Source organism: Lissotriton helveticus, chromosome 3_1 (genome assembly GCF_964261635.1).
Source record: "Lissotriton helveticus chromosome 3_1, aLisHel1.1, whole genome shotgun sequence".
NCBI lineage: Eukaryota > Metazoa > Chordata > Amphibia > Caudata > Salamandridae > Lissotriton > Lissotriton helveticus.
Genome location: NC_136061.1, coordinates 580874504 through 580902278, shown reverse-complemented (window position 1 = coordinate 580902278; position 27775 = coordinate 580874504). Strand labels below are relative to the sequence as shown.

The window sequence follows — 27775 nt, the reverse complement described above, 5'->3', positions numbered from 1 at the left end:
AAGTGCATGTGGAACTGGTTTGTGTGTGGTTAAAGTCCTTTAACGTCGATAACTCACTGCAATGTTAATAGATATTGACCGATATGTTCTACTTCTGTTGTATTGGATAACTTCCATTGCACTGCATGATAATGTGCAGTTTGGCCATCTCTGTTTATATGGTGACACTTCGCTTGACATTGATTCAATCACCGGAAATGTTTACTGGTCCCGCATATTTGATCTGTGATTGTTCTATGTATTATAAATGTGAAAATTCAATAAAAAGATCCCCAAAGAAACAGGGAAACCTGTGTTTATTTTACATTTTACCATGAGGCTACAGATAGCAGGGCCTGATAATGAGCAGTGCAGTCAAATCTATGGGGCCGATTACGATGGCGGGCGGAGCTGCTGGAAAAGGGACAGCAAAACGAATTAGGATGCGCCCGCTGCACTGGTGGGCATATCCTGTATGTTTACATACCACCCGCCACAATGTAAAAATACATGTTTTGCATTTGCATGTACAACATGGCAGGCACCGTGTGGTGCAGGGGGGTAACATAGGTACCCCCCACGTGCATCACCCCACCCCTCCACCCCCCCTGGGGGCCCGCAACGGGCCCCCGAAGGCATTTTCCACCTGTCTTTTTGCGGCAGGAACTCCGCCGCAAAAGACAGGCATCATAATGACCACAGCGGTGCCTGCATGGCACCGCCACCATAGCCCCATTGTACCTGGTTCCGCAAGGCGGGCGGAAAAGGCCCGCCTTGCAGGACCACGGCGGACTGTCTTTCCGTCCGCCGAGGTACCTTTCCCCTTCCCACCGCCATACTAATTCGGCGGTGGGAATTTTAAGGGTGATGTGGGAAGTCCACCACAGCCGGGCCGGCAGTCCTCACCACCCGCCCAGCGGTGGTGGACTTCCCACCATCGTAATAGGCCTCTATGATCCAGGATGGGGCACAGAGTTGAAGAACTGAAGCAATGAGGTATTTAACTCTTAAATAAAAGTCCTTGTCAACTCAATATTGGAGGGTGAGAACAAAAATATGTTTCTGAATGCTTTTAAAAGGGATACATTAAAATGAAAAGTTGCCTTCATGATAAAGTTAACTCCTCATTTAATTTTTTTCCCATTTCAATGTGTCACATTTACAAACCACAGGTCCTCTTGCTCCCAGTTGCCAGTAGACACTGTGCCATATTTATAAATGAAAGAAGTAGTAATTTACTTTTTAATGAGTGAAATTTAAAGTGAAAACAAATATTTCTATGAAACAATAAGTCTTAATGTTTTCTCCACTCCCAAGTAAATCAATTTCATCTTGATTTTTTCTGAAGCATGCTTCTTCACTTTAAATTCCTCCCATTTAAAAAAATGGCTATAGTTAAACATTTGTCGACTAATATACAAAGCGCTCCCTGGAACACAGATGAACCCACCCTGACCTCTATGAGTGAGTGAGGATTGTATATAAAAAAGGATTATTTTTCCCTGTAGTCATGGGGCACACACACCGCCTCACTTTTTTTCACTAGGCAGAGGGATACTCTTTTGTTTGCCATATATTCCCAGGGAGAATGTATCCTCTGCATCCCTTTTTGCGCAAGAAGATCTCCCTACTCTTCTGGTGGGAAGGTCTCCTGACCTTCCTCACCAAAGTCTAAAGTAAAAAATATGTCTACAAGCCACTGGCAGCAAGAGGCCTGCTGTTTGTAAATGTGACACTTGGAAATGGAAATTCGCCCAAAGACATTTTGTGGTGATCCAGATATCAGAGAAAATCCCAAAGGGAATTGTTGGTCAGACATATAAAAGTGGTGAATATGTTTATGTTGCTCAATTACAGCTAGTTTATCTTGAAGTCCTTTCTATTTGCAGTGTTTTCAGAGAGATGACAAAACTCAAAATAAATGGACCATCGTGAAACTGTTCCTCACCACAAACTTGTGGGAAAGACAGGGGGACGTTTTAATTAATATGTTGGCAGCCTTCTCCATTTCATGCAGCAGCAAGGAAACCCCTTTTAAGTGACTGAGCCAATGCGACTACACAACTTCTTGAACAAACAATATGTGTATAATAATATAAAGACACATCTACTGGATGTCCTTGAACATGGATTTAAACTATATGCAGAATTGAAGCAGGAGATATTTGCATTGAAAGAGAAAAAGCTGTTTGTCATAATCACTAAAGCAAAATTTCCACTTTTTAATTGCAATAGTAAGAGTGTCGTCCAAGCAGTCACTATAAAAAAGGTAACAAAAACCAAGTTTTACAAGTACATAGAGAGATGAATGTAGCAAAATAAAGGGGGAATTTATCAAGGGCGTTCTGTTGCATGATCTTCTTCCAACAAACACATTATTTACTTTCATCTGAAGAATTTCAACTAAAAGAGGTATCCTCATTGAAAACTGCTGTTGTTGTGGATTATATGTCACAATTGCAAATGGTCAAGATTTCATCCTTGAAAAACTTCGGAGATGTCGTTCAGAATGTTCTACAGATATCAAAGTCAATGTGCACCCTACAAGAACTGCACATTGTCTTTGACAGTTATCTTGAACAATCTGTCAAAGAATCTGAGAGAACCAGATGAATGTCTACAAGTGAAACAATTGACCTTGCCTGAATCAAAAATTCGACACCTATACCTGTGCAACTTTATAAATTCTGGTTATTAACAACGAACAGGATGAACTGTTCAACAAAAAGGATGAACTTGGAGATGTTAACTCGCCAAAACATTGCTGATGCTTCAGTGAAGACTGAATTACCAATTATTGCAAGTTGAATGATTGTCAATGAGGAGTTGGTGCCTGCTGAGACTTATTCAAAAGGTACAAGTCATATTGTTCAAGACCTTAACAGCAAATTGGGGGAAGCTGACCTTCATGTTGTGCCACATGTTGCGGGGACTGTTTGAAATGGTTCCAATCAAGTCATTAAACGTCAAATGACACAGATGTTCTTATTGTGCTACTTAGATTTGTTTCACTGTTCATAAGTCACGAATTGTCAGAGTTACGTTATGGAACAGGAGAGAAAAGACACTTCATCCTGCTTCATATTCCGTAGAAGAATCTTGAGGCAGAGATGCCCAGTATTCTTATCAAGGCACACATTTTTATGGGTGATGTCACATTGAGCAAAATTGGATCTTGGAGCTTAAACAGCCCAACCTGTGAAGTTTCTAAAAGGATTTGCTGAAACAGAAGAAGAATGTGACTTCAAAGATGTAGAAAAATACCTTGTGCGTGTGTGGAAAACAAATTCTGACTGTTACACAGGTGATGATCTTCAATACAGTGAGTTCAAGATATCAGTCCCGCTAAGTGACCTTCCACAGACGTCAAATTCTGTGCATGGACACATTAAAAGAGCGTTCTACTTGATCAGTGTAAATGTTTTGGATCATGCATATGTAGAGAAAGATCTGTGTGAGTTTGGTTGGAAAGATATTGATGGAGTGCTAAAACCAACAACATTTTTAAAGCATCTACACACAGAACTTACACGTACATGTACTTGCAAACATAGATGTCCCTGTTGATATGCTCTTCTCAAATGTTGAACATTCTGCAAACGTACCACAAGTGATTGCTGAAACAAAGAAATAAACTGAACTATGAAAATGTGTCTAAAAACAGGAGTGAACTTAAATTTGTTCATATTCAGATCATAAATATTGTTTGGTATATGCATAAAAGGATTCAAAACTATTATTATTTGTATTATTTCTATATATGTCTCATCTTCCTCTATTATAGACGCCATTTGGGAAAATGGTGGGAGGGTTGCTCTGAGGAGTTATTTTCTGTTTCTATAAGACTACTTGACCCCCAAAACCTATATTTTGACACTAAAATGAAGTATATAGGTCTCATGATTCCTGATATATTACATCATCACTGCAACACATCTGCCATTTTTAAAAATGTTGTCCAGAAAAATAGGACTCGGATCAGCAATGTCTCCCAAAGCTAAATTACTTCTCTAATTATCCAAAAACACTAATAAAAATGAAAATTTCTGGACAACAAATTTTTACGAAGGTATATCAGGGGGATGGGATTAAATGGTAGGCAATGGGCAGAATGCATTCCCAGGGATGCTTTCACGATGTCCCCAAGATTTATGTGCAAGCCAGCTGTGCTCTCAGGTAGGCTTTGACCTAAAAATGAGCCATCTAAAAAGAAAGTGTATAGAAACTATGGGCAAGTACGAAATAACACATTAATTCTTTGCTTATGGAGTTTCTGTTTCAGATTTAGGGGTCCATTACCATGTTGGTCGGATCGCCACCGCCACGGTGGCGGTGGCGATCCGCCCAAAATAAATGCCCGCCTGCCACCCTTTTCCCCCCGCCACATTACAATGGCGGGGGGACCACAGCGGAGGCAAACACCGCCGCCACTTTTCCTCCCCGGTCACCTTGCGGCAATGCTGCCACGGAAAGGCAGGCGGACTTCACTCTGAGGGCCCGTGCGGGCCCCAAGAGTGATGGAGAGTATGGGGTGCACACAGGGGGTACCTGTGGTACCCCCCTGCATTAGCTTAATCAAAGCATCAGGCACCGCGCGGTGCCTGCTGCTTTGATTATGCAAATGCTGAAATGCTTTTTTAGCATTGTGGCGGGCGGTGCAGAGAGCACCGCCCGCCACAATGCTAAAAATACAGGATGTGCCCGCCACTGTGGCGGGCACATCCTAATACTCCCCACGGGACCCCCGCTCTTATGGCGGGCGGTCCCGATTACCACGAGGATGGCGGGTGGGCAAAGTCTGCCCGCCATCCTAATGACCCCCTGAGTGTGTATTGTCTGCACTTGGTGGGACATGGTTTAATAGTGAACAGATTTAGAAAGTTTGTCAGGATCATGGTTCATTTTATATTGATAGAAATGAACAGCACACACCTTATCGCATACAGTACAAATTGATTCAGTTACATAATGCTCAGACTCCTTCAGAATATTTCTTAAAATGTTTCTTTAATCTTGTCTTCTTATTCTTTTGTTAAGAACACCTTTCTTCTCCTGTAGCCAACATGTTTTGTCTCTTGAAAGAGACTTCTTCAGAGCTACAAAACATAGACGATACATTCACAATTGAAATCAATTTACAAAAAGACGTATTCCACACAAGACACCATTGTGCATAATACATATTGAACAATAACATAGTTAATAACCTTATTCACTGTGCACATCTTATAACCCACCAATCCCGTTTGGCCTTACAATGGATCGTATAATAATATGTGAGGCTGATTACAATTTTACATTTGAATTATCAAATGTATAATATACAGTTTTTTTATGTAAAGAGAGCTTTCAATATTGGCACAGGAATTCTACAGTCAAATCAAACACACTCAGTCTTAAAATTGTCTTGAAGACAAGAACTTCCTCCATTCCCTCATACATTGGTAATTTGTTTCTCCTGGATTCCATCTCTCATCTTATTCCATATTTCATCATACACCTATACATAATTTCAACCATTTGTATTTGTAAAAGCACTCCTGCTATAACACAAATAACAGGGTGTTCTGTGATTACCATCCCCAAATTATAATAAAACCCCAACAGGCATAATATACCTTAATGATCAAATGTCAATCAAAAAAGTATTGTAACTTAATGGAAAGACTTCACTGTATGGTTGAGTTTAGCATGTCCAATAGTTTACTTTGTAACATCATTGCTATTTTAATATCTATAACACAAACAAAAATTTAAAGCATTGAGATAACTATACTCCATTGTATAAAATCATCCTAATAAACCTTAGATATACTAAATATAATACGTACCTCCTAATTACATAGTCAAGCTTCATAATCCATTTTATTTACTTTAATATATGCTTTTTTGGACAAGCAACATGCCAACTTCAAAATCTGTCCAAATTGGGAAAATAGGAGGAAATGATTACAACACTGAAACACCCTTATTGCGTGCCTGCACATTCTCACAAAGGACTCTTGTATATAAGTCAAGAGCCTTCTCGATTTTAAATGTACATATATGTCCATTATTGATGACAATCTTAGTTACTTTTATATACCACGGTGTCTGGACAACCCAAAATGCCATAATTGCTCACACATGTATTTATCGTAAAAGCCTTTTATTATGGCAGAATATTTAAATGTACAAAATTGAGAAATCCCACTTGTAAGTATCACATACTTAATATTGGTGAAGCCACATAGCGATTACATTAGAGTTGGTATGATTCAAGGCTGCCAAATATCCACATCCACAGTAAGACTCTAGTTAGCTCATTCTAGTATCCATAACTAAACTCTCTTAAGCAAATCACAAACACTGAGTTACTTATACCAGCAAGTCCTGGCAACTTGAAATCTGATTCTACGTGCTAAAGCAACCGCCAACTTGTGATATACAATATAGTAGCATTACACTTTAAATACTATTGTGGGTAATAAAACACAATGGCGTCTTCTGTGAAATAGGTTTTCTGTAAATTGATTTAAATTATATATGTATTGTCTATGTTTTGTAGCCCTGAATACGTCTCTTTCAAGAAACGAAATTCTTTGGCTACAGTAGGAGAAAGGTCTTCTTAACAATAGAATAAGAAGAAAAGAATAAAGAAACATTTATCAAAAATTCGAAAGGAGTCTGTACATTATATAACTGAATCATTTGGTACTGTCTTTCAAATGGTATTGTGGAGCTAGTCTCCGATTTGGAAGAATAGGAGGCTGCTCTTCTAGATTTGTGAACCTACCTTTCTTCACTTTAGTTATTTTTAATTAAAGTGACGGGAGCGAAAGTTATTTGCCTCTCATTTTTGTAAATCACTCATTTTATATTGGTGTTGTGAAGAATGATGTTTCTAAGGGTATCCAATTACCAAACAAATATTTCCCAAAGTTCAACTCTAACCGAGTTTACTTATGTTTTTTTCAGAATAAAATTGGTTGGCGTAACAATACCCGATTGCTGGTATATGCAACAGATGATGGCTTTCATTTTGCTGGGGATGGGAAGCTAGCAGCCATTTTGACACCGAACGATGGAGAGTGTCACATGGAAGACAACTTGTACAAGACGAGCAATGATTTTGTAAGTTTCTCATAAGAAGCGATCCTAACCATGATAGGCTGGTACAGTATGAATAGCTGAAATTCTGTGAAATGTACCCTTTGAGTGAGTCATAGTGAGAGGTGTTGTAAGGAGAAGTTATGTATGAAAGAGGAACTTCAGCAAGCAAACACCCACGCCTGCCACTGGGAAACTTTACATATCAATACACCAACTCTTTATGTTGTTTTGTTTAACTTTAGTTTTGTGGAGAAAATATAGCTTTCTTTTTAGGAGTGCATCAACATTTTCTAATCGTGAGATCCTGTCACATCTCCCCCAGAAATGTAAGCTTGGGTGCTCTCTATCTATCCTATATGATGTGACTTGGGTACGCAATATTCCCTTCAGGATAAGCTATAACACTCAAAATATGTACCCTTGCCAGACATTTACTCAGCAGAAAATGGTGCAATTTTGCAATATCAAGACTCATTTGAAGGTTTGGTGGTGCCGCTTTAACATGTTGATTAATATTTATCTCCAGACACATGGAAAGGTCCCATATTGTGGATGAATAGTCAGCTTTCCTAATGTTCATCTACACAGGAAATTATCTGGCAGAAATCCAGTAGGTGACTCTGCTCTTTTATACAAAAGCCAAAGAACATGCCTCTCCAAAGCCTAATTTGAGACCAACATTATGTGTTCTGCACACTAATCTTCATAGAATGTGCCACACTCCAGTCTCAGTTGTAAAGTTTACAGCTTAGTTAAAAAGGCGCTCAAAAAGAATATTGAAATTGAAGTCTTTCCAGACCTTTCCTGCCTCCATGTTTAAACAATAGCTTCCAACAGTTTTCAAAATCAATAAAGAAATTGCCAGTTTAAACTGAAAATGGACAACATGGCTAAATGTGGGTCAGGTTTATAAAATACATTTGAAAAATATACAAACAGAAAAGGTCAATACTTGTTAACTGAACTGTTGGCAAGATAGGATTAACACCTTGACCGGGGTGCGAATTACGCCGCTGTACTGGTGATTTATTGAGTGGGCGGGGTTCGTACGGCCCCCAGCTGTCCTCCTCACATGCCCACTGTGACATCGGACGGGCGCATGGAAGGGTTTAAAAAAAAGTTTACAATACTAACAAATACATTATGTGGGTCGTTAGGGCTCCAAAAACCTCAATTTAAAGTGTCTCATGTTAAACTGCCTTTTCTTTGGCCCGCCTTGTATTTTTTCTATTCTCTTGTTTCAGTAGTCAAGCTACAGCATTATGCATTAATTAAAATTGTATTACAGGGTTTTAGTGTCTGTGTGAATGTACATCTGTGTGTGTTCCATGAGAACTGAATAATAAACCTCAGCACTTGTGAGAAGAACAGGCTGAGTACGCTGTATCATCCCACTACAGGATATCCATTGAAGGTTATGCAGCAGAGACTTCTATTTTGTGATGGTTGGGAAGAAGGCTAAAACTAGTTTATCAGAAAGTGTTCGTTCCTGATTGGTTCTGTTCATGGGAACCGTAGGGAGTTGCTTTTCACTGTAAAGATCTGTACTGTTTAATTGCGCATTGCTGAGTAAGATCAGATGCCCCTTCCACTCTCCTGAGAGGAAACGCTCTTTTTCCTCATGCCTAAATAGTTAGAATCCTGGGCAAATCGATTTTCATTTACCCGACTGAATCTTCATTTGATTTATGCTTTTAGAGGCTGACACCTTCTGCTTCACTTCGCCTCTAGTTTAGCATATTAGTGAACTTCCCTTCATAAGAAGCAGAAGCCAGTCTTGATTTACTTATGACAACTTTAAACAGTTTGACTTTTATTTTATATTTTGAATTGCTTTGAATTAGACTGATCAATGTATTCATATGTTGATTACTGATTTGCGACTAATTTGAATGATTTATTTGTAGCTATGCTAATTGGCTAATAAACATTCATGGTTTGCAAATCTACATCTTTCCGTCATTTTTGTGGGCCCAATGTGCTTCACTGTAATTCATTGTACTTGATTCGCTGTGTCCCAGCTCAGTCCATGGACTAAAAGATCCATCCGCTCGGGCGCAGCTTGTGCTTGAGTTTGCAACAGCGATCGGCATGGTGCAAATCGGCTTCATCAAATCAAAAGACCGCAAATATACTCTATTTACTGGGAGAAAGCTCCTGTACACTGGGAATATTAGGCAAGTTTATTCCAAATTTAGAATCCTTTTATGGTCAAGTAGGTAAAAGATATAAAGAACCTGTGCTATCAAAATACCATTGAAATATTTGCTCAAGCATCGTCCAAAAACAACTGTACAGATTGACAGACACCAAGTATATATGACACCAAGCATAACAGGGAGGAAATACAAGTCAAATCTGAAGTCCTTTTTGCGGTTTAGTGCAGATCTGTAAAATCGTTTTTTTTTTTAAAATAGCTACATGTTGACAGAGTGTGCTCGAGACCCAAAATATGAATGAAATTTCAAATCTAATTGGCAAATACATTGAAAGGATATGAAAGGGGTAATGGTTTGACCACTGCTCCAACTTGGTAGCTAATGTTGAGGTCAGCACACTAGATGTTGCCAAGTTTCTGTGATTTATATTGATTGAAATGATAACTCTGTAGGAAGTTGGAGTGGGCAGAGGACGTCACTTCTGTTTTGGAGGTGGGAAGGACCAATCAACAGGTTTTCTATCTCGGAGCAGTTGAGTTTGAAGCAGATTTGGCTCATCCACATTTTATGTGCGTTTTGGCTATTAGAGTCATTTGCAAATATTTTTTTCTTGTCCTTGACTCACATGTATATTTGCACACTATTGGTGTATGAGTGAAATAGGAGGCAGTAGGATCTCAGGAAGTTCATGCTTGGATTGGTGTACATGTTGATGGGTCGAGGAGACAGGAGAGATACTTCATACCTCGAAGGTGACAGAAAATAGAGATGATGAAAACTCTCCATGTCTGACCTCAGGTGATCAGTCTTTGAGAACCATTTCAGTCACTGAATGGTAACGTGGGCCATTGATTGTAGTCAAGGAAGGAGAATGGTATGGTTTACTGTGTTGAATCAGCATGCAGAGTGTTTCCTTCTCAGCCTTTTATAGGATGCTGTTCACAGATATTTGTTTTTTATTTTATGCCATGTTTAGGGTGTAAGTCAAATTGGTTGGTGTGGTGTTTGGTATGTTGGAATGTTCTAGGTAGGATATGAGCTGACAGTTTTTAAAAATATTCTTTATAAAAATCCAGGCATGTCCTTCACTCAATAGATATCGGGTCAGCTGCATCTGGTGTGGATGTATTTAAGAGAGGGGTGACAAGCAGTGGTTTAGAGGCAAGCGGACTTCCCCATTGAAGAAATTTCGCTAAGTAATGCAGTTTGGGTTGGGCTGACAGTTCTACTTGTTTGTGGTGGTGTCAAGTGGGCATTGGTATCTCTAGTTTTTGCTTAGTGTGGGCAGTTGTAGCAGAGAGTTGATATTGGTCCTAGGTATTTCCTAAAATCATAAAGTTTGACTTGACATTTCTAGTTGTTGTCTGTAGGGGATAGTGACTGCTTTTAGTACTTGATCCAAGTAATGGTCTTTTACTGCAGAAAAACTAGCTTTGTTTTAGGTGGACTTGATATGTTGGACGGTCGATGATGAGATGTGAGAGAGGTGTGAGCCTTGTGAATTAGTCTAGAGTTCTACATTAGAGTTTTGCATTTTTGTTGTTGTTGTTGTTTAAGGGTGTATAAGCAACAAAGACTGTGGCTGTTCTGTTTGGGCCTTTCTGGATGGGGATCCTGTTTATATCAATGGTTATTGCTGTGGTAGTGTACAGTGATTCCCATATGTGGGTGTCACACGCCACGATCATGGTGATTACACTCACTTCCTGGGTGGCTGTTGTTGCCAATGCCCCTGACCTAAGTACCACTTAATTTACCTACCGGGAGATGGCTGGGGTCCTGGAACTGGCATTATGCTACTGCCTGCCTCAGGGCGTGGCCACAGTGGTTATGATCCTCAGGGCATCCTTCTGCTTTTTCGGGGATCGGGAAATTTGGGCTGTTGCCTTCTCTGTTTCTGGTGTCATATGCTGTTGTGGCAGCATGCTGGGGCCTCTACTTATGGCAGGGTGGCAAGAAGAGGCAGAAGGGACATGAATGGCAGGAACCATTTTCAATCAATCAATCACGGAATTGTAAGCGCGCTACTCAACCATGAGGGTCTCAAGGAGCTGAGGCGGGGTAGGGGGGGGGAGGATCTGTTTATCCGATGAGCCAGGTCTTGAGGGTCTACCTGAAGGTCTTTAGGGCGGGGGCGCATCTGATGTCTGCTGGTAGCTCGTGCCAGGTCTTGGCTGCAATGTGAGAGAAAGATCTTCCACCTGGTTTGGCTCTGTGGATGTGCAGGGTTTCGGCCAGCGCGAGGTTAGAAGATTGGAGGTTTCTTTTGGGTATGTGGAAGTTGATTCTGTCGTTGAGGTATTTGGGTCCATTATTGTGTAGGCATTTACAGGGTGAGTGAGGATTTTGAAAGTGACTCTTTTCTCCACGGGGTGCCAGTGGAGACTTCGTAGGTGTTGGCTGATGTGTCCATGGCGGGGGATGCTGAGGACGAGTCTTGTGGTGGTGCTCTGTATTGTCTGGAATTTGCAGAGTAGGGACTTCTTGATGGCGGCGTAGAGTGCGTTTCCATAGTCCAGTGTGCTGGTGATGAGTGCGTGGGTAATTGTCTTCCTTGACTCAGGGGGGATCCACTCGAAGGTCTTGCGGAGGATGCGAAGGGTGTTGAAGCAGCTGGTGGTGACGGCGTTGACCTGTCGGTTCATGGTGAGGGATGAGTCGAGTATGATGCTGAGGTTCATGGCGTGGTCTGAAGGGGTAGGTGGGCTTCCGAGGGCGGTCGGCCACCACACCAGGTGCTGTCCCATGCAGAAGGGGTGGTACAGAGGACTTCTTTCTTCTCAGCGTTGAGCTTCTGGATGACCAACAGCAGCCTGCTGTTGGTCATCCAGACTGCGACTTCTTGCATTCCTTTCTGGAAGTTGGATTTTGCAGTGGTGGGGTCTTTGGTGAGGGAGAGGATGAGCTGGGTGTCGTCGGCGTAGGATATGAAGTTGAGGCCGTGTTGTCAGACGATGGCTGCGAGGGGGGCCATGTGGATGTTGAAGAGGGTGGGGCTCAGGGATGAATCCAGTTTGAGCCCGCAGGTGATTTTAGTGGGGTCAGAGAGGAAGGGTGGGTGTCTGATCCTTTGGCTTCTTCCGGTGAGGAATGATCAGATACATTCCAGAGCTGTTCCTTGTATGCCTGCGTCGTGAAGTCTGGCAACCAGTGTGCAGTCAGAGACGGTGTCGAAGGCCGCTGATAGGTCAAGTAGGATGAGGGCTGCGGATTGGCCTTGGTCCAAGAGAATGCGGATGTCATCTGTGGCGGCGAGTAGGGCGGTCTCTATGCTGTGGATTCTTCGGAATCTGGATTGGGACGGGTCGAGGATGGCATTCTCCTCAATGAATCGTGTCAGTTTTCTGCTGACTGTGCAACTTTGGCTGCGAAGGTGGAGGAGCGAGATGGGGGATAGTTTTTTAGGTCGGTGGGTTCAGCTGTGGGCTTCTTGAGCAGGGGTATGACTTCTGCACGTTTCCAGTCGTCTGTTTTGAAGGTGGTGTTGATGGTGTGTTGTAGTTCGGGTGCGTTGGCGGCCGCGGCTCTGTGGTAGATGTGAGGGGGGCAGGAGTCGGTGGGTGCCCCCTAGTGGATTATTTTCATTGTCGAGGCGGTGTCTTCGGCCGTGATTGTTGTCCAGTTGGATATGGTGGGCTGACTGGTGTGTCTGGGGGGCGGGGCCATCTGTGGCGCATGGTGGATGGTCGATGAAGTTGTTGTAGAGGTTTTTGATCTTGAGGTGGAAATATGTTCCAAGCTTGTCACAGAGGTCTTGGGATGGGGAGATGTCTGAAGCTTCACTGCGTGGGTTGGGAAATTCTTGAATGACACTGAAAAGTTCCTTGGAGTTGATGGAGTTGGGCAGGATTTTGTTGTGGATAAAGTTCCTCTTGGTGGATCTTATCTGGTTGTGGTAGTCCATCATGGTGTCTTTGTATGTGGTGTGGTTTTCGGTTGTCTTGGTGCCTCTCCAGTTCTTCTCCAGGTGTCTGCAGGTGCGTCTGGCTTCTTGGAGAGCAGTGATGAACAAGGCGGCTTTCCTGGGGCGTAGTCTGTCAGGGTTGAGTGGGTGAGCTTGTCTGCGCAGTTGGAGATCCAGGTGTGGAGCTCTCTGGCAGCTTCGTTTGCGTCGGGTGCCCAGGTGTGGTTGTCTCGGGTAAGGGTGGAGTTAAGTTGCTCGTCAGTAACCTTGCTCCAGTTCCTTAGTGGTGGGCGTGGGGCTGGTTTGGGAGCCTTGGGTTGCTGATGGCAAAGTGTACGAAGTGGTGGTCGGTCCATGGCGGCAGCGTTATGTGGCTGAATTTGACGCTGTTTCCTGACGCGAAGATGGGGTCGAGGGTGTGTCCTGCTCTGTGGGTCGGTGTGTTGACGTGTTGTTTAAGTCCGATACTGGCGAGATTGTCACAAAGGATAGTGGAGTTGGGGTTGCTGGGTTTGTCGATGTGGAAGTTCAGGTCTCCTATGAGTATGTAGTTTGTTGAGGCGATGGCGAGGGGTGCGATGAAGTTGGTGATGGTGGTGGCGAAAAGTGTTCTGGGTCTGGGGGCTCTGTAGACAAGGGTTCCTCAGAGTGTGGTCTGGATCTGGAAGGGCAGGTGTTTGGCAGAGGGGAAGGTTCAGCTGGAAGTGGTGAGGCGGAGGGTGCTCTTGAGGGAGATGGTGAGGCCCCCTCCTGGGTGGTTGGGGCGGTCTTTCCTCTGGATCTTGTATCCGCCTGGGATGGCGGTGCTAATGTCGGGGGCGGAGGATGCGTTGGTCCAGGTCTCTGTGAAGAAGGCGATGTCGGGCGAGAGAGAGTCGAGTTCGAATAGGATCCAGATTTCCATGGTGGATTTGTGTACGGAGTGTACGTTGAGGAGGATGCATTTTAGGGTGTCGCCGGTGCTGGCATCAGCAGTGTTGGAGGCAGGGGTGGCAGTGAGGGTCTGGTGGCAGGAGAACTGGCCGTGGGTCGTGTTTGGCGAGGCCTGTTGGCATTCTTCAAGTCTTCCAGGGTTGAGTGCAAGGAGGGTGGTGGTGTCGTAGCGATGGGTAGTGCTGCTATCTTAGCATACTGAAGGAACTGTCCATAGCCTAAATTAAACTAAGCATCCTTTGGGATGTAGATCTGATAACATAATACATCCTCCGTCCTGCCATTTGGTAACAGACATTGCTCTGGCCATCTGTTCAAATGGGTAAATCAACCATGCGGTACTCTCTGCAGAACCTGTCTCACCGCCCTCTTCTAAAGCTTTTTCCTTCTTATGTATGTTCTTAGGAGACACCTGCCTACTTCATACTTATTTGTCAGTGTTAATAGGTCCAGTGGCTCCAAAAGTCACACATTTTCCTCAGGCAACCAAAGTACAAAAACAGCAGTAACTGTTGCTTTCAGTGCTTGACAGAGGAAGGGTGAGTTATTTATGGTGACCCATGTAATGTTTTCAGCTAATTTGGTTTTGTGTGTTTGAGAATTTAGTATTTTTGGGGAATAAAAAAAGAGAGCGTTGTCCAATTTGTTTAATTTGTCTTTAGGCAATGTGGAGAGTAGTTCTGAAGGAACAGTATTGCTGTCAGAAAAGATAATGAGAAACTTAGAGGGTGTATATTAGCAGACTAGGTTCTAGTACTGGGTCAAGGCACTGGCTCATGAAGTGGGAAGAGGATTTAGATAGAATTTCCATACTGAGACTTTTGTGAGAACTCAAGTCTGTGTCTCAGAGAAATGTGGTCATAGCTACAGGGCACTAGCTGTGGCTGAAGTCCAAGTGAGTGATGTGGAACTGGGTACTCAAGGAACAGAGCATGGCCCAAAACTGGCCCTGTGCTCCGAATCCACATGGAAAGGCTGCAAGCCATAACTCACGCACGGGAAACAGCCTTAAAAACGCTTGCAAATGTATAATTTCCGATTAACTAGGCTACATAAAATCATATTTCTCTACTGCATAGCATTGTATTGCTTTGAAAGGGAAAACCACTGCTAAAAATAACTGTACATTTTTATTTCAACAGGACTACCCTTCTGTCGGCCAGTTGGCACATAAGCTCGCAGAAAATAACATCCAGCCCATATTCGCAGTCACAAGTAAAATGGTTCGAACATACCAGGTATTCTTTTTTTTATGTTCTATCTATTTAGAAATGTATAATGTGTTGCATATCTCCATCCATTTACTTTAGAATGTGAGGTAAGTTACAGAAAAAACATAGAAAACCATTAGAAAGTTAAATCAACTAAGCAGCAGAAATCTGCAAATTCTTACTTGCTGTTGAGGGTTTTGGTGAGGTAGATGTTTGGATGGGTGAGTGACTGGGTATAATTGTACTTCTATGTGTACCTACAGTTATACTTATATGATTGTTTTTAGGTCAGGAAGGACCTGCATTGTGAGAGTTTGTTTTCTGACAAGATGTTTATGAGCCATTGGCAGGGGACAACATGTGAGAAATGCCAGGTCATTGTTAAAGTTCAAGAGAAATGAGTTTGAATCAGAGAACATAAGCCTTTTGGAAAGTAGGTCAATGATTAGTGGATCTTTTGTTTTGGGTTTCTAATCGCGTTATGTGAGAAATGTCTCTGCCCCTTTGACTCTTCATGTTATGGGGCAAAATATGGTTATCTGAGGATCTTCAGCTCTCTAGAGATATTCTTCAGGACTGTTTAAATCAGGAATATGGGAAGCAGATCCCTTGGATATCATATGTTAATGAAATGCTTCATAAAATAGGTTTGGGTGATGTCTATGATAACCCTGAAAAAATCCAGGGAGACATTAAAACTGTTATCAAAACAAGTTACTGGAAATCCTCACATGAACACTTCCTGGTTAGGCCATCTGGATGTATGGTTAAACTACACCACCAGTTTTATTTAACTTTCACAACTCATGTGCAATGGCGGTTTTATCTCACAAGATTTAGGCTAAATATTCTGCATTTTCTTTTTGCTTTTCCTAAACAAGGGGGTTGGTGTGAGAGGCTGCCCCCTTGTCCTTGTAATAACAAAGTTAGTCAAAGTAGTATGCATGTTGTCCTTTTTTGTTCCTTATATAAGGATCCGAGAACTAGGTTTATTAAGCCTATATTGAAGGGGAAGCAACCATGTAACTACAAAGAAGGTTATGACTATTTGTTATCGTTGTCATCTTCTGGAGTGTGTTGCGCCATGTTAAATTTTATACGAGTGTCTCCCCTGATTAGGAAACGATATGGTTAATTTGGCCTCAGACCTGTTTGCTCTTGTGGGATGTCGTGTTTTCTACTTTTTTGCTTTTTTGATGGTCATTCTAGTATAAATACCCTATGAAATAACACCTGTTGACCTAAAGTGATCGGTATGGGTCCTATTGTCTGTATGTTCCGCCATGTTAAACTGGGAAACATCCATTACAACGAAACTTTTACAACGCACTACCATTACGACGCAACTTTTACAACGCAAACCATTACAACGCATAGCGCTGGGGGGCGCTCTAGGATAGGGAATGTATTTAATATACTATCCAACACCTTCCCTACTATCCACGGGGACTGGAGTTGGAATAGTAAATTAAATAAATCACTATCCAGCGCCTAAAAGCATTATGCGTTGTAATGGTATGCGATGTAAAAACCGCGTTGTAAAGGCATGCGATGTAAAAGTATGCGTTGTAACGTCATACATCCTGTTAAACTATTTGTGAATATATTAATTAATGTCTTTATCTGCTCAATGTGTAATTTTAGATTGCTTTTTTTTAAAACATTTGTAATTCATCCTTTGTACTTTTATGATTCTTTCTGAATCGAATAAAGTTTTTGAACCGAACCGACTCTTCATGTTTTGCTTTCTTTTTGGTCTACTTGATTCATGGACTGGCCTCACTCCCTGTGTCTCACTCAAGGTAAACTCTGTTGAAATGTGTTGAGAGTACTAACTACCATTGTTCATCATTTAAAATAAGGTCCAATCCTGCACAGATAGTTTAAGAGGCTCTAGGTTAATTGCAGATGAACACATATGTATGTGCATACATGTGTAACCTGAGCAAGTGGGACTATCATCTAATTCAGCTCTATATCAGTGCACAGGTTGTATGTTGCAGAAGTGACCCTCAATATGAGTGGGCATAATAGTGTGAGTTTCTACATCTGTAGTGCTTCACAGAGGTATGCAGAGTATTTTACCGTATTATACTCTATGGGTGAAATCTGCACCAAAGTACAGTTTCGTCATAGTTAGGCCTAGAGACCTGCATGGTGCATAAATCTCAGGTAAATCAGGATATTGAAAATAATTTCCACATATCTGCACTGCCTGTGGCATTTCAAGATTTATAGTTTTTCTCTGACACAGCTCCTAATTTGAATCTGGCCTTTGAATCACGCTGCTAAGCCAAGTTAATTACTTTACTGGCCAGCTGGAGGATCAAAGGCCTCTTCAGACAATAGGGCTTTTAGCCTGTATTCAAGCCTTCTTCTGGGATTGACTGGATAAGGTAGGAATGGAAACTCCCTTTGCAAATTACTTTTCACATTGCAGCTCGCATAGGAAGGCTCAACCCCACAGAAACAAAAGAGGATATCCAGACCTGTGGAGCCTGTCACCAGAGGGGCTGCATTTTGAGGGTTTGGAGGCACGGGACCAGGCAGCTGTGGTAGGTAGGGTCGGGCTTAGGGTCTCAGAGAATATATTTCAAAAGACCAGTTGATGATACTATTTTGGAAATTCCTAAAATGCTGGGCAGGAGGGTTGGGGGAAGGTGGAATGATGATGTCATATTAGTACTACTAGACCTCCCTCCACCAATCAAAACCTTTGTGCAAGGGAGAGAATTTTGAGAATAGTCGGCACCTGGGAAACAACATTAGAGGAATGCCCAGCTTGAAAAGAGAAAATTCCTGACTTCACAGAGACAGACTTCAGGACTTCAGACTTCAGCTGAGACCCAGAATTAGGATTTGTTTATCTAGGGCAGTGGCACTGCCTCCCCTAAACCCCTCTAGAGGACAGTAGAAGGATGAACCTTCTGGAGAGAGCCCTTGAGGGTTCCCCAGATTCTTCTTTGGACTGGTTCCGCAGGTGTGTGACCACCAGAAGGAAGAGGTCCTGATTTCTGATGACTCACAGGTTCCTTGTAAGAAGCTAGGATAAGTTACGAACTAGGGAGTGCAGGCAAAAAGGGCAGTTGTCCTTGGAGACCCAAATGTACTGCTGAGGAAGGCCCTAGGTCGGTCCGGGAGAGGTATCAGGCTCCCATAGGGTAGACAGGTCATGGTCATGGAGCTATAGAGTAGGCCCTACTCTCTTCCTACTCTGAGGGAGACCGATGAGAGAAGTAAGCTCTAGACGAATAAAAGGTTATGGTTGCCAGAGTCAAACAACACTGGAACCTTCCAACTTGGCCCAACATGGGCTAAAAAAACATATGAAGAAGCTTGATCACCCAGGGGGACCACCCAAATCGGAGGCACAGGGCCCTCTGTTTTCTATCAAATGTCTATTTGATTTGAGATTTCCCCAGGAGCCAAAGCAGCGGGAAACTGGCCTGGAATGCATGTGTGTTTCTTCTCTTCTTGATTAAAAATTGCCTCTTTGGGCCCCATATCGCAGGAACTTATGGCAGAATATAAATTAAAGGATATCTAAAATGCAACTGGCTCTTATCTACAGTGGCCAGTACCCAGGAAGCGTTGACCCGACAGGCCCGGGAGTCCCAGGGCCTTGGTGGAGCAAGTCTGGGTTGCGTGCGAAATCCCCAGGCCAGAATCACCATTTTATGGGGGGCGTGGCTTCGAGGGCGACGATGGTGGACGTGGCTTGTTAGAGCTCCCACCGGCCCGCTACAGATCCGTAATTTATCCAGGCCCCCGAATTCCTGTCCCGACCCACACCAGCAGTGGAGGCAGAGACGGGTGAGGGGTATCCTCCGGTGAAGGTTCTGGAGCGGCCGGAGCATTGCTGACGGAGATAGCGGCGGAGACACCCCGGGGCCTACCCACGGCATGTGAAGCCGGGGCCTCGATTTTGGTGGTGTCCGGCCGGGAACTCCCGGTGTCGGCAGACAGTGGCTGCGGCGGGACCCGCGGCCTGGGGCTTGACTCTGCAGCGGGCCTGACTGAGGGAGAGTGGCCGTGCCCCACGACTGGGGAGTGAGTCCGGGCTGCCCCGATCCTGGAGGCGGACCGCAGCCGGCGTGTAGGCCCAGAGACCGGGGCCTCAATTTTGACGGCGCCGGTGGAGAGGCGCGAGGGAGGCCTGAACCAAGCGGCAGCGAGACGGCCAGTGCTGCGGCCCCCCCGGTGAGTGATCCTGCCTGCTCCCTGGCCCATGGACTGTCGCGCTTGCCTGCTTTCTGGCCGGTTGGAGCTCCCTGCCCCCGGATAGCCCTGGAGGTGCTGCCTGACGTCAGGCAGAGGCGGCGAAGTGGGCAATCGGCCCTTTGGAAGTTGCGACCCTGACTGGGCAGTGACCTGGCCTGGAGTGCCTTGTGTGTGTCCCCCCCTGGAGGCAGACTGGTGGTTGGCTGGTCCGTGATCGTGTGCCTCCCTTGCCTGCCACTGGCAACGCAGACTACCTAGCTGTGAGGACCGGTGCCTGCCCTGAGAACCGGGGTCCCAGAAGGGAGCCCCACCATGACCAGAGGGGGGGGCGGGCCCGCCAAACAGGGCCCCATTGACAAGTTTACCGGACCGAGTGGGAGCCAGGGGGCGTCCGGTGGCCAGGGCTCGGGCCCGGACAATGCGGCGCTCATGGCGGCGATCACCCAATCTAGGGACATGCTTGATGCCAAGATTGGGGCGGTTGGGGCAGACGTGACCTTATTGCGCCAAGATCTGCGCAACGCCGTTGAGCGAATTACTGAGACGGAATCCAGGATTTCGGTGGTGGAAGACGATGTTGGGACCCTGAAGCGGAAAATGGCGGCGATGGAAAACATTCAACGGGGCCTTGCGCTCCGTGTCGAGGATGCTGAAGGGCGGGCGCGCAGGAACAACCTACGCTTTGTGGGCTTTCCGGAGGGGTGTGAGAAGGGTAACATGGAACAGTTCCTAACCCAGTGGTTGGAGAGTTGGCTCCCTCCGGAGGCCCTGTCCCGCTGTTTCGTAATCGAACGCGCCCATAGGGCCCTGACGCAGAAACCGCCGGCGGGAGAGAGGCCCAGACCCGTGATTGCTAAACTCCTGAATTTTCACGACAAGGACACTATTTTGCGGGAAGCGAGGGCCAAGGAATCACTTCACTTCGAAAATCAGAAGATTATGATCTTCCCGGATTACACCAGACTTGTGCAACAACAGCGGCACTCTTTTATTGCCGCCAAGGCGAAACTCCGTGGCCTGAAGATTCAATACTCATTGCTCTACCCTGCCCGCCTACGGGTGATCTTTCAGTCCCGTACTCATTTCTTTGACTCCCCGGAGGACGTTTTCAAATGGACTGATGAGACGGTGAGAGTCAGGCCACATGATCAACCTGGATTGAACCCGGGGCGTTCGAGGGAGCCATCGCAAGACCGAGGGGATCAGGCTGCCGGAGCCAAAAGGACTCGAAAGTCGAGATCTCGAAAACGATCCAACTCCCGCGGTGGATCTCCCTCTGCTGCACCTACTGACTCTGATCACTCTGGGAGAGGCCGCTGACAAGCTGTGGGGACTCGTGCCCTCAACCGTATATCATAAACTCCGGCTGGAGTGAAGCTGCTCTGCAGCGTTCCACTGTACCGAACATTGACTGCTGAGTATACTATTAAGGCTAGATTCTTGTTGAGCTGTGTGTGGGGTTATGGGGTGGGGTTCGGGGTGCTCTGGTTTGGGGCTACCTGCCTCCTACGTAAGTGGGGGTTGTATAGGGGAAGGGGGAGGGAGTTTTGATAGTTCCCGGGGGTAGTTGGGATCCATTGGTATGGTTGGCCTTGGGCGCTCTGTTTTGGGCCCGAGGTTGCCCATGCCGCGACAGATACTTCTGAGTTCCACGAGGTATAGGGGTGGTGGGCAGGGGGTTGGGGTGGGGTGGTTGTGGGGGGGGGGCGTGGGTTGGGGCACGTTGGGCAGAGGGACTGCCGCTGTTGTTTTTCGGGAGTTCGAGGGTCGAGGGGGGGGATTGCACGTGATTTTTGATACTTTGCTTCTGAAGGTGCTGTGTGCCTGGGTGTGGAGCCAGGGTCTTGCCACGATTGCTACCTTAGACGATGGCTGATACGTCGATTCGAGGACTCCCTCAGGAGTCCATGCGTGTGATAACTTGGAATGTCAGGGGGATGCTTGACAAAATCAAACAGGGGCAATTCTGAGATGGAGGAAGAGGGAGGTGGCTGATGTATTACTGTTGCAGGAAACGCACATGCTGGGGACGAAGGTGCTTAGCCTGCAGAGGTTTGGTTACCAACAGGTCTATCATGCGGGGTTTTCCAGGGGGTCCAGGGGAGTTGCTGTGTTGGTGCATCGCAGATTGGCCTATGTCCATGAGAAACAATGGATAGACCCGCAGGGTCGATATGTTTTTGTCAAGGGGATGGTGGGTGCTGAACCTGTAGTTTTTGGGAGTGTCTATGCCCCTCCGCCTTTGCAGTGGTCCTTATCCGAGAAATTGTTTGCAGTGTGGGCGGAGATCCCTGAGTCCTTGGCGGTGTTGGGGGGCGATTGGAATGAGGTGATGGACATGTGTGTGGATCGTCGGCGAGCGCAAGGGGCTTCGACTGCTGCTGCTCCTACCCGGTTGAATGCGATGGTGGAGGGAATGGGCTGGGTTGATGTGTGGCGGCATATGCATCCCAAGGCCCGTGAGTACACATACGTGTCGGCGGTCCATGGTTCCTTTTCGCGCCTGGACTACGTTTTTGTGCCCCGCGCGTCCCTGGATAGGGTACGGGAAGCTGGGATCCTGCCTAGAGGGCTATCTGACCATTCTCCGGTGGCTGTCAGGATTGACCTGCTTACGAAGCTTCAGCCGTTCCGGTGGAGGATGTCTTCGTGGCACCTTCGGCGGGCCGGATACGTCTAACACATGCGGAGTGCGATTGCACATTACTGGCAGGAGAATCTAGTGGACGATATAGATGCAGTGGTAGTCTGGGAGGCCATGAAGCCCACGATTAGGGGGATAGATATTGCATGGTGTGCGGCGGCCCGTCGGGAGCGTAGAGAGGCCATCACTGCGGCAGCTGCACGGGTGGACACTCTTGACGAACAATGCCGGGGTGGGGGTGATGATGTGGCGTTGCGGTTGCTCCTGCAGGCGCAACAGTCGTATGCGTCTGTGCTGATTGATGAGGTCAGGCAAGCATGGCTGGCCACGCGCAGTAGAGTCTATCAGTGGGGGGATAAGTCTTGTACCATGCTTCATAGGTTGTGCCAACGTACTATCCAGCCGCACTCGCTTCCGGGTCTCACAAATGGGGATGGAGTGGCGATCATGGACCCGGAGGCGCTGGCGGCGAACTTTGCCCACTATTATAAGGACCTATACGCCCCGCGGGACTGTCTATCGGCGGACGCGATAGATAAATTCATTGGGGACTTGCCACCGAAGGCGGTTTCTGATGCGACCAAAGCAGCACTGGACCTTCCCCTGACGGCGGAAGAATTGGGAGAAGCGTTAGGACAGCTCAACACGGGGAAGGCACCGGGGCCAAGTGGCTTCCCGAGCGAATTCTATAAACGATTCCAACTCCAATTGGGGCCCCATTACCTCCGTGCACTGGAGGCGGCTCGGTCGCAGGGTAGACTGCCAGCTGATTGGCGACACGCCGAGGTTGTGGTCTTCCAAAAGCCCGGCAGGTCCCCGGACAGACAGGACTCTTATCGCCAGATATCCTTGCTGAATATCGAGGCTAAACTGCTGGCTAAGGCCTTGGCGAACCGCCTTCTCCCGTATGTGACCGACTTGGTCCATCCGGACCAGGCTGGCTTCATGCCACCTAGGGCGACGCGGCACAATATCAGGCGGGCGCAGGCGGCAATAGATGCTGTTGGTGACACGGGGGAGAGTGCAGCTCTCCTCCTAGCGGATATTGACAGAGCATTCGACTCAGTTAGCTGGACATACCTGTTCGCTCTCCTGCCTCGCCTCAATCTGGGCCCGGTGTTTATTTCATACATCAAACTCCTGTACACGGACATCACAGCATCTGTCCGTATCTCCGGTGCGATATCTGAGAAGTTCTCCATCGGCAGGGGGACTCGCCAGGGGTGCCCGCTCTCCCCATATTTATTTGCGCTCGCTATGGAGCCCCTGGCCTCCTGGGTGCGTATTGACGCACAAATGCGGGGCTTTGAATGGGGCGGCGCCCCCACGGATAGAATTGCACTATATGCAGATGATGTCCTCTTTTTCCTTACGGACTTAAACAGATCGGGCCCTCGAGTCTTGGAGATTATGCGTGTCTTCGGTGAGGTGTCGGGCCTCTATCTCAACCCACGTAAATCCACACTATGGGTGTTGGGTGGCAGGAGTGTGGCGGACTCCTGGGCGTCGGAGTTGCAGGTAGCTGTAGGGGGCTTGAAGTATCTGGGAGTGTTCCTCTCCGACTCCGCGGCTGTTGCTTGGGAACGTAACGTGGTCCCGGTATGGGAGAGGGTTCAGACGGATGTTAAGACGTGGTCCCGAATGCCCCTTACTATCTTTGGTCGATCTGCGATCTTCAAGATGGTCGCACTTCCGCGCCTCCTATACCAACTGCAGAATCACCCACACCCTATCGCTCCCCAGTGGTTTCGGCAAGGTAATTCGGTCCTGGGTCGCTTCCTATGGGCGGGAGGTGCTGCCAGGGTGGCGCTGCGGACCTGCTACCTGTCCACATATTGTGGTGGCTTGGCCACGTCCGATATCCTGTCTTATTATCAGGCCTCCCAACTGCTTGTACTTAATGAATGGTGGTATGGAGACAGGGGTGACCCGGCTTACGCCCTGGAGCGCTCCCTGATGGGTGACTGCACGCTACACACGATTTTATACTCAGCCAAAATACAGAAAAAGCTCCCGTGTGTCACACGTGTGGTTTTTGCTGTGTGGCGACAAGCGCTGCGTCGTATGGGCTGGTGGGGTAGACTTACAGCGGAGACCCCGCTGTGGCAGAATGGACGGCTTCCTGGGTTGGCCTCTTTGACGGGGTTCAGTGGATGGGATGCCATCGGGATCTCGTCACTGGGACATGTACTGTCCGGAGTCACCCTGAAGTCGTTCCAGGAGCTCCAAACTGAGTTCCATATGCCCACGACCCAATTCTATCGCTATCTCCAATTTCGCCATGCACTGGCACCTGACATTGCCGGCTTGGAGTCGCTGCCGGAATTCAGTCCGGTGGAGGCGAAGATCTTCATGGGAGACCTCGGTGATAAGAAGGTATCGCAAATCTATCAAACACTCATCACGCACTGTTCCTCCTCCCTACTCCCCCTTAAGGAGGCCTGGGAGAAAGACATCGGACCCTTGGACGAGGATGATTGGAGGGAGGCGCTGGAGTCCCCGCGAGGGGCTGCTATCGCGATGCGACTCCGCCTCATCCAATTCAAATACCTACACAGGGCCTACTACACCCGGTAGCGATTGTGGAGGGCGGGCCTGATTGGGTCCCCAGAGTGCCTGCGCTGTGGAACTGAAAGAGGTACGCTGTTGCATACTGTGTGGTCCTGTGTCGGCCTTACCAGATTTTGGAGTGGTGTCTGGAATTGTCTGTCTGAAGTACTGGGATGGGACCTTCCCCGCACCCCTCGATTAGGGATTCTTCATGTCCTAGAGGGGGTAGGGGGGAATATCTACAAGCGCCACCTCTTACTGCTGGGACTGGTGGTGGCCAAGAGGGACCTGGCACGGGCATGGAAAGGAGTGCGAGCCCCCCCACTGTGTGCTTGGAAGACTGGCTTAGACTACTTTATGGGGCTGGAGCGCCCGGTGTTTGAAGCCAGGGGATGCCCCCGTAAGCATTATAAGATCTGGAGAAGGTGGGCGGAGTATAGGGGACTGTTCCTAGACCCCCCGATGGTACAAGAAGATGACTGGCAGGAGGCGAGTGGCCCGCAGACCTGAGGTGGTACACAGTACCGGACACATTAAGACCAAGTGATGAAGGTTTACTATGATCACGTGCAACGGGTTAGGGAGGGATAAGGGGTGGGTAGTTGGGAAGTTGGGTGGTTGGGGATGGGGGTGGAGGGCAGGAAGGGGGTTTGCATTCCTCGTATAATTACTTGAGATTTGTACATGCTAAAGAAACCTGTCTTGATATTTGGTGGCACTCTCCTGACTGTGGAGAGCCACATATATGCCTCTCTCTGATCATTCAATAAAACTTTGTTGTGAAAAAAAAAGAATCACCATTTTATGCTCTCTTGCATCAGAAAGGGAGCGCGATTGCAGAAGCTGTCTTCCATCTAAGTGGGCAGAAAACAAAGAGGAATGGCCAAGGGTTGAAGAGCGCCCTTGTGGTCACCAATGAGGGCACACCTCTTATTTGTTTTTAAAGAAAAAATCCTGCTCAACAAAAGAGCAGAGCAGTTACAAAAAAAGGAAAATCCTGCGGGCCCCAACAAAGGTCAAAATGCACCTGAACAGCTGAGTGCCCCATAAGCCTTTGCGATGGCTCTCAGATTTGCTTATTTTGCAAGGGCACCACCTATGGGTCAGAGTTGTTTTGGAGGGCTGCCAGGAGTGCAGCTGCTCCCCCTCAAGACCCAGTTCATTTTTCCAAGTCTTACCCTAAGTCTGCCAGTCAGCTAGATTTATGACCAGAGAGTTTTCGTTGATTTCAAGCACTTCTAGAGCTGGGACTTTTGCCAAAAGGTTCTGAAGTATGAGAATTTCTGTTGGTGGACCCTAAAGTTGTGTTGCAGCCTGTATACATCAAGAAGGACTCAAGTACCTAGAGTATTTAAAATGTAAATGTATTATTGACAATGTTAAACTTAACAATGGAACATTATATGTTTTAATGAAGGTCTTTAAATGCTTTATTGACAGTCATGAGGTCGAGAATGAACCATTATATGCTGCAGTGAAGGTCATTTAAATGTTTTGAAATGCTTTAGTGACAATAACAAAGTTAGCATTGAGTCATTACATATCTTATAATGAATGTTATTGTAAGATACTTTCCACGGCTCAAAAAACTTAGTGTCACTTTTACATATTGAACCAAAGGGGGGCTGCTGCGCCCCTGCAGTGCCTACACACTACCTTAGTCATGGTGGTGGTGCCCCTGCTTTTCTTAGGGAACCAGAAAAGGCAGAAAAGTATGGGGTGCTCCCAACTCGGGAGCTGTGAATTTAATATTGAGTGACTCCAGGCGGTTACTTCATCTGCTTGTGGCCTCGCACCATGCACCTTTTTCCTTTTTTTTTTAATAGGGTGTGCTTGGTCCTACCCAGAGACCCCTGTCCTTTTTTTCATTGGGATTGCATGGGGAGCCTACTTTTGTGTAGCCCAGCCGGCTTTCCATTTAGCCGTAACTGTCCTTATCAACACTAGAGCCGGTGGTCTTCTTGTCCTCTGCTGCGATGGCTGCCCTGCTTTCTCCAGTCACAGGCTTGAGGTGCATGGGCGAGGCCACTGCCATTTTGGGGGGGCATGATGGCACTCTCCCTTACTTCATCGTTGGGAGCCTGGAGATGCGGTTCCAAGCCCCTTTTCTGTGTGACAGCAATCCCCTCCATCCTTTGTCAGTGGCCCATGGACAGGGTCTCAGGCCCCTTAAATTAATATGCCGGCCTGGGGGTTTGGGGTCCTCGGGCCTCACAAAGCTCTGCGTAGGGAGTCCAATACATAACCCCTCCTGAGCTCATTAAAGATGGATGCACTTGCGCTGTCCCCCGGTCACTGGTCCACCTTAGGGGTATGGAAAGAAAGGGCTGTGGAGCCCCACACCCTCTTTTTTACTTTGGTTCAAGGTCAAATCCACTGAAACGCCATAACTCCAGCCCTAATGGGCCGAGTCTAACCATTTTGGGCTCATTTTACTCCTGATGGCTAGTTCTAGCCACCAGGGGCATTTTCAGTGGTCTTTCTGGGCTAAAAGGGCACACTGCGCAGGGAGATAGTTCCACTGGCTTCCTGTGCCAGCCTTTCTCGTTTTCTTGGTTTCTGGTGCTCCTCTACTGTTTATTGGGAACATAAGTCTAGATCTTCCCTCAAAGGGTCCCCTAACACCTTTGAAGGGTGTAAGGGAACCAGATTCCCTGGTCCTGGAGAGACCCACTGGTCCTGGGGTCAACTATAGGCAGAGTCCTTAGTCCATTAGATCATTAGTAGCCTTGTCCTTACAGTTGTCAATTGTATTGCCGCTGTGCAGTCCGGGTCTCGAGTCCAACTGTCCTTCTCTCCCTTGTGCTAGAATTTTAAATAGGGTTCACAAGTTATAGAAGCCAGGCACTCCAGGCCACTCTTAGAGTGCCACATCACTCCTCCACCCCTGTCCCAATCAACCTGCACAGAAAGCTGGGACAATTCCAGGTGGTGCTGTCAAGAGGTACAAGTAGAGCACCTTTTGATAGAGATGGTTAATCCAATGGTCAACAGGATCATTAATTCCTCTCTTATCACGGCAACTATCCCTAACGACTGGAAACTTGCCGCTGTCAAGCCTCTCCAAAAGAAGGCCCTTGCC

The 27775-nt window shown here is 46.5% G+C and overlaps 1 protein-coding gene across 1 annotated transcript in view; it reads left to right on the top strand.

Moving 5' to 3' along the window:
* The window catches only part of ITGB2 (integrin subunit beta 2), a 222086-nt gene that overhangs the window by 116179 nt on the left and 78132 nt on the right, over nucleotides 1-27775 (top strand). Inside the window, exons 8-9 of the mRNA XM_078680550.1 lie at nucleotides 6937-7092; nucleotides 15210-15305. Coding sequence (XP_078536676.1) covers nucleotides 6937-7092; nucleotides 15210-15305 — 252 coding nt within the window. The remainder of the gene's footprint in view (nucleotides 1-6936; nucleotides 7093-15209; nucleotides 15306-27775) is intronic.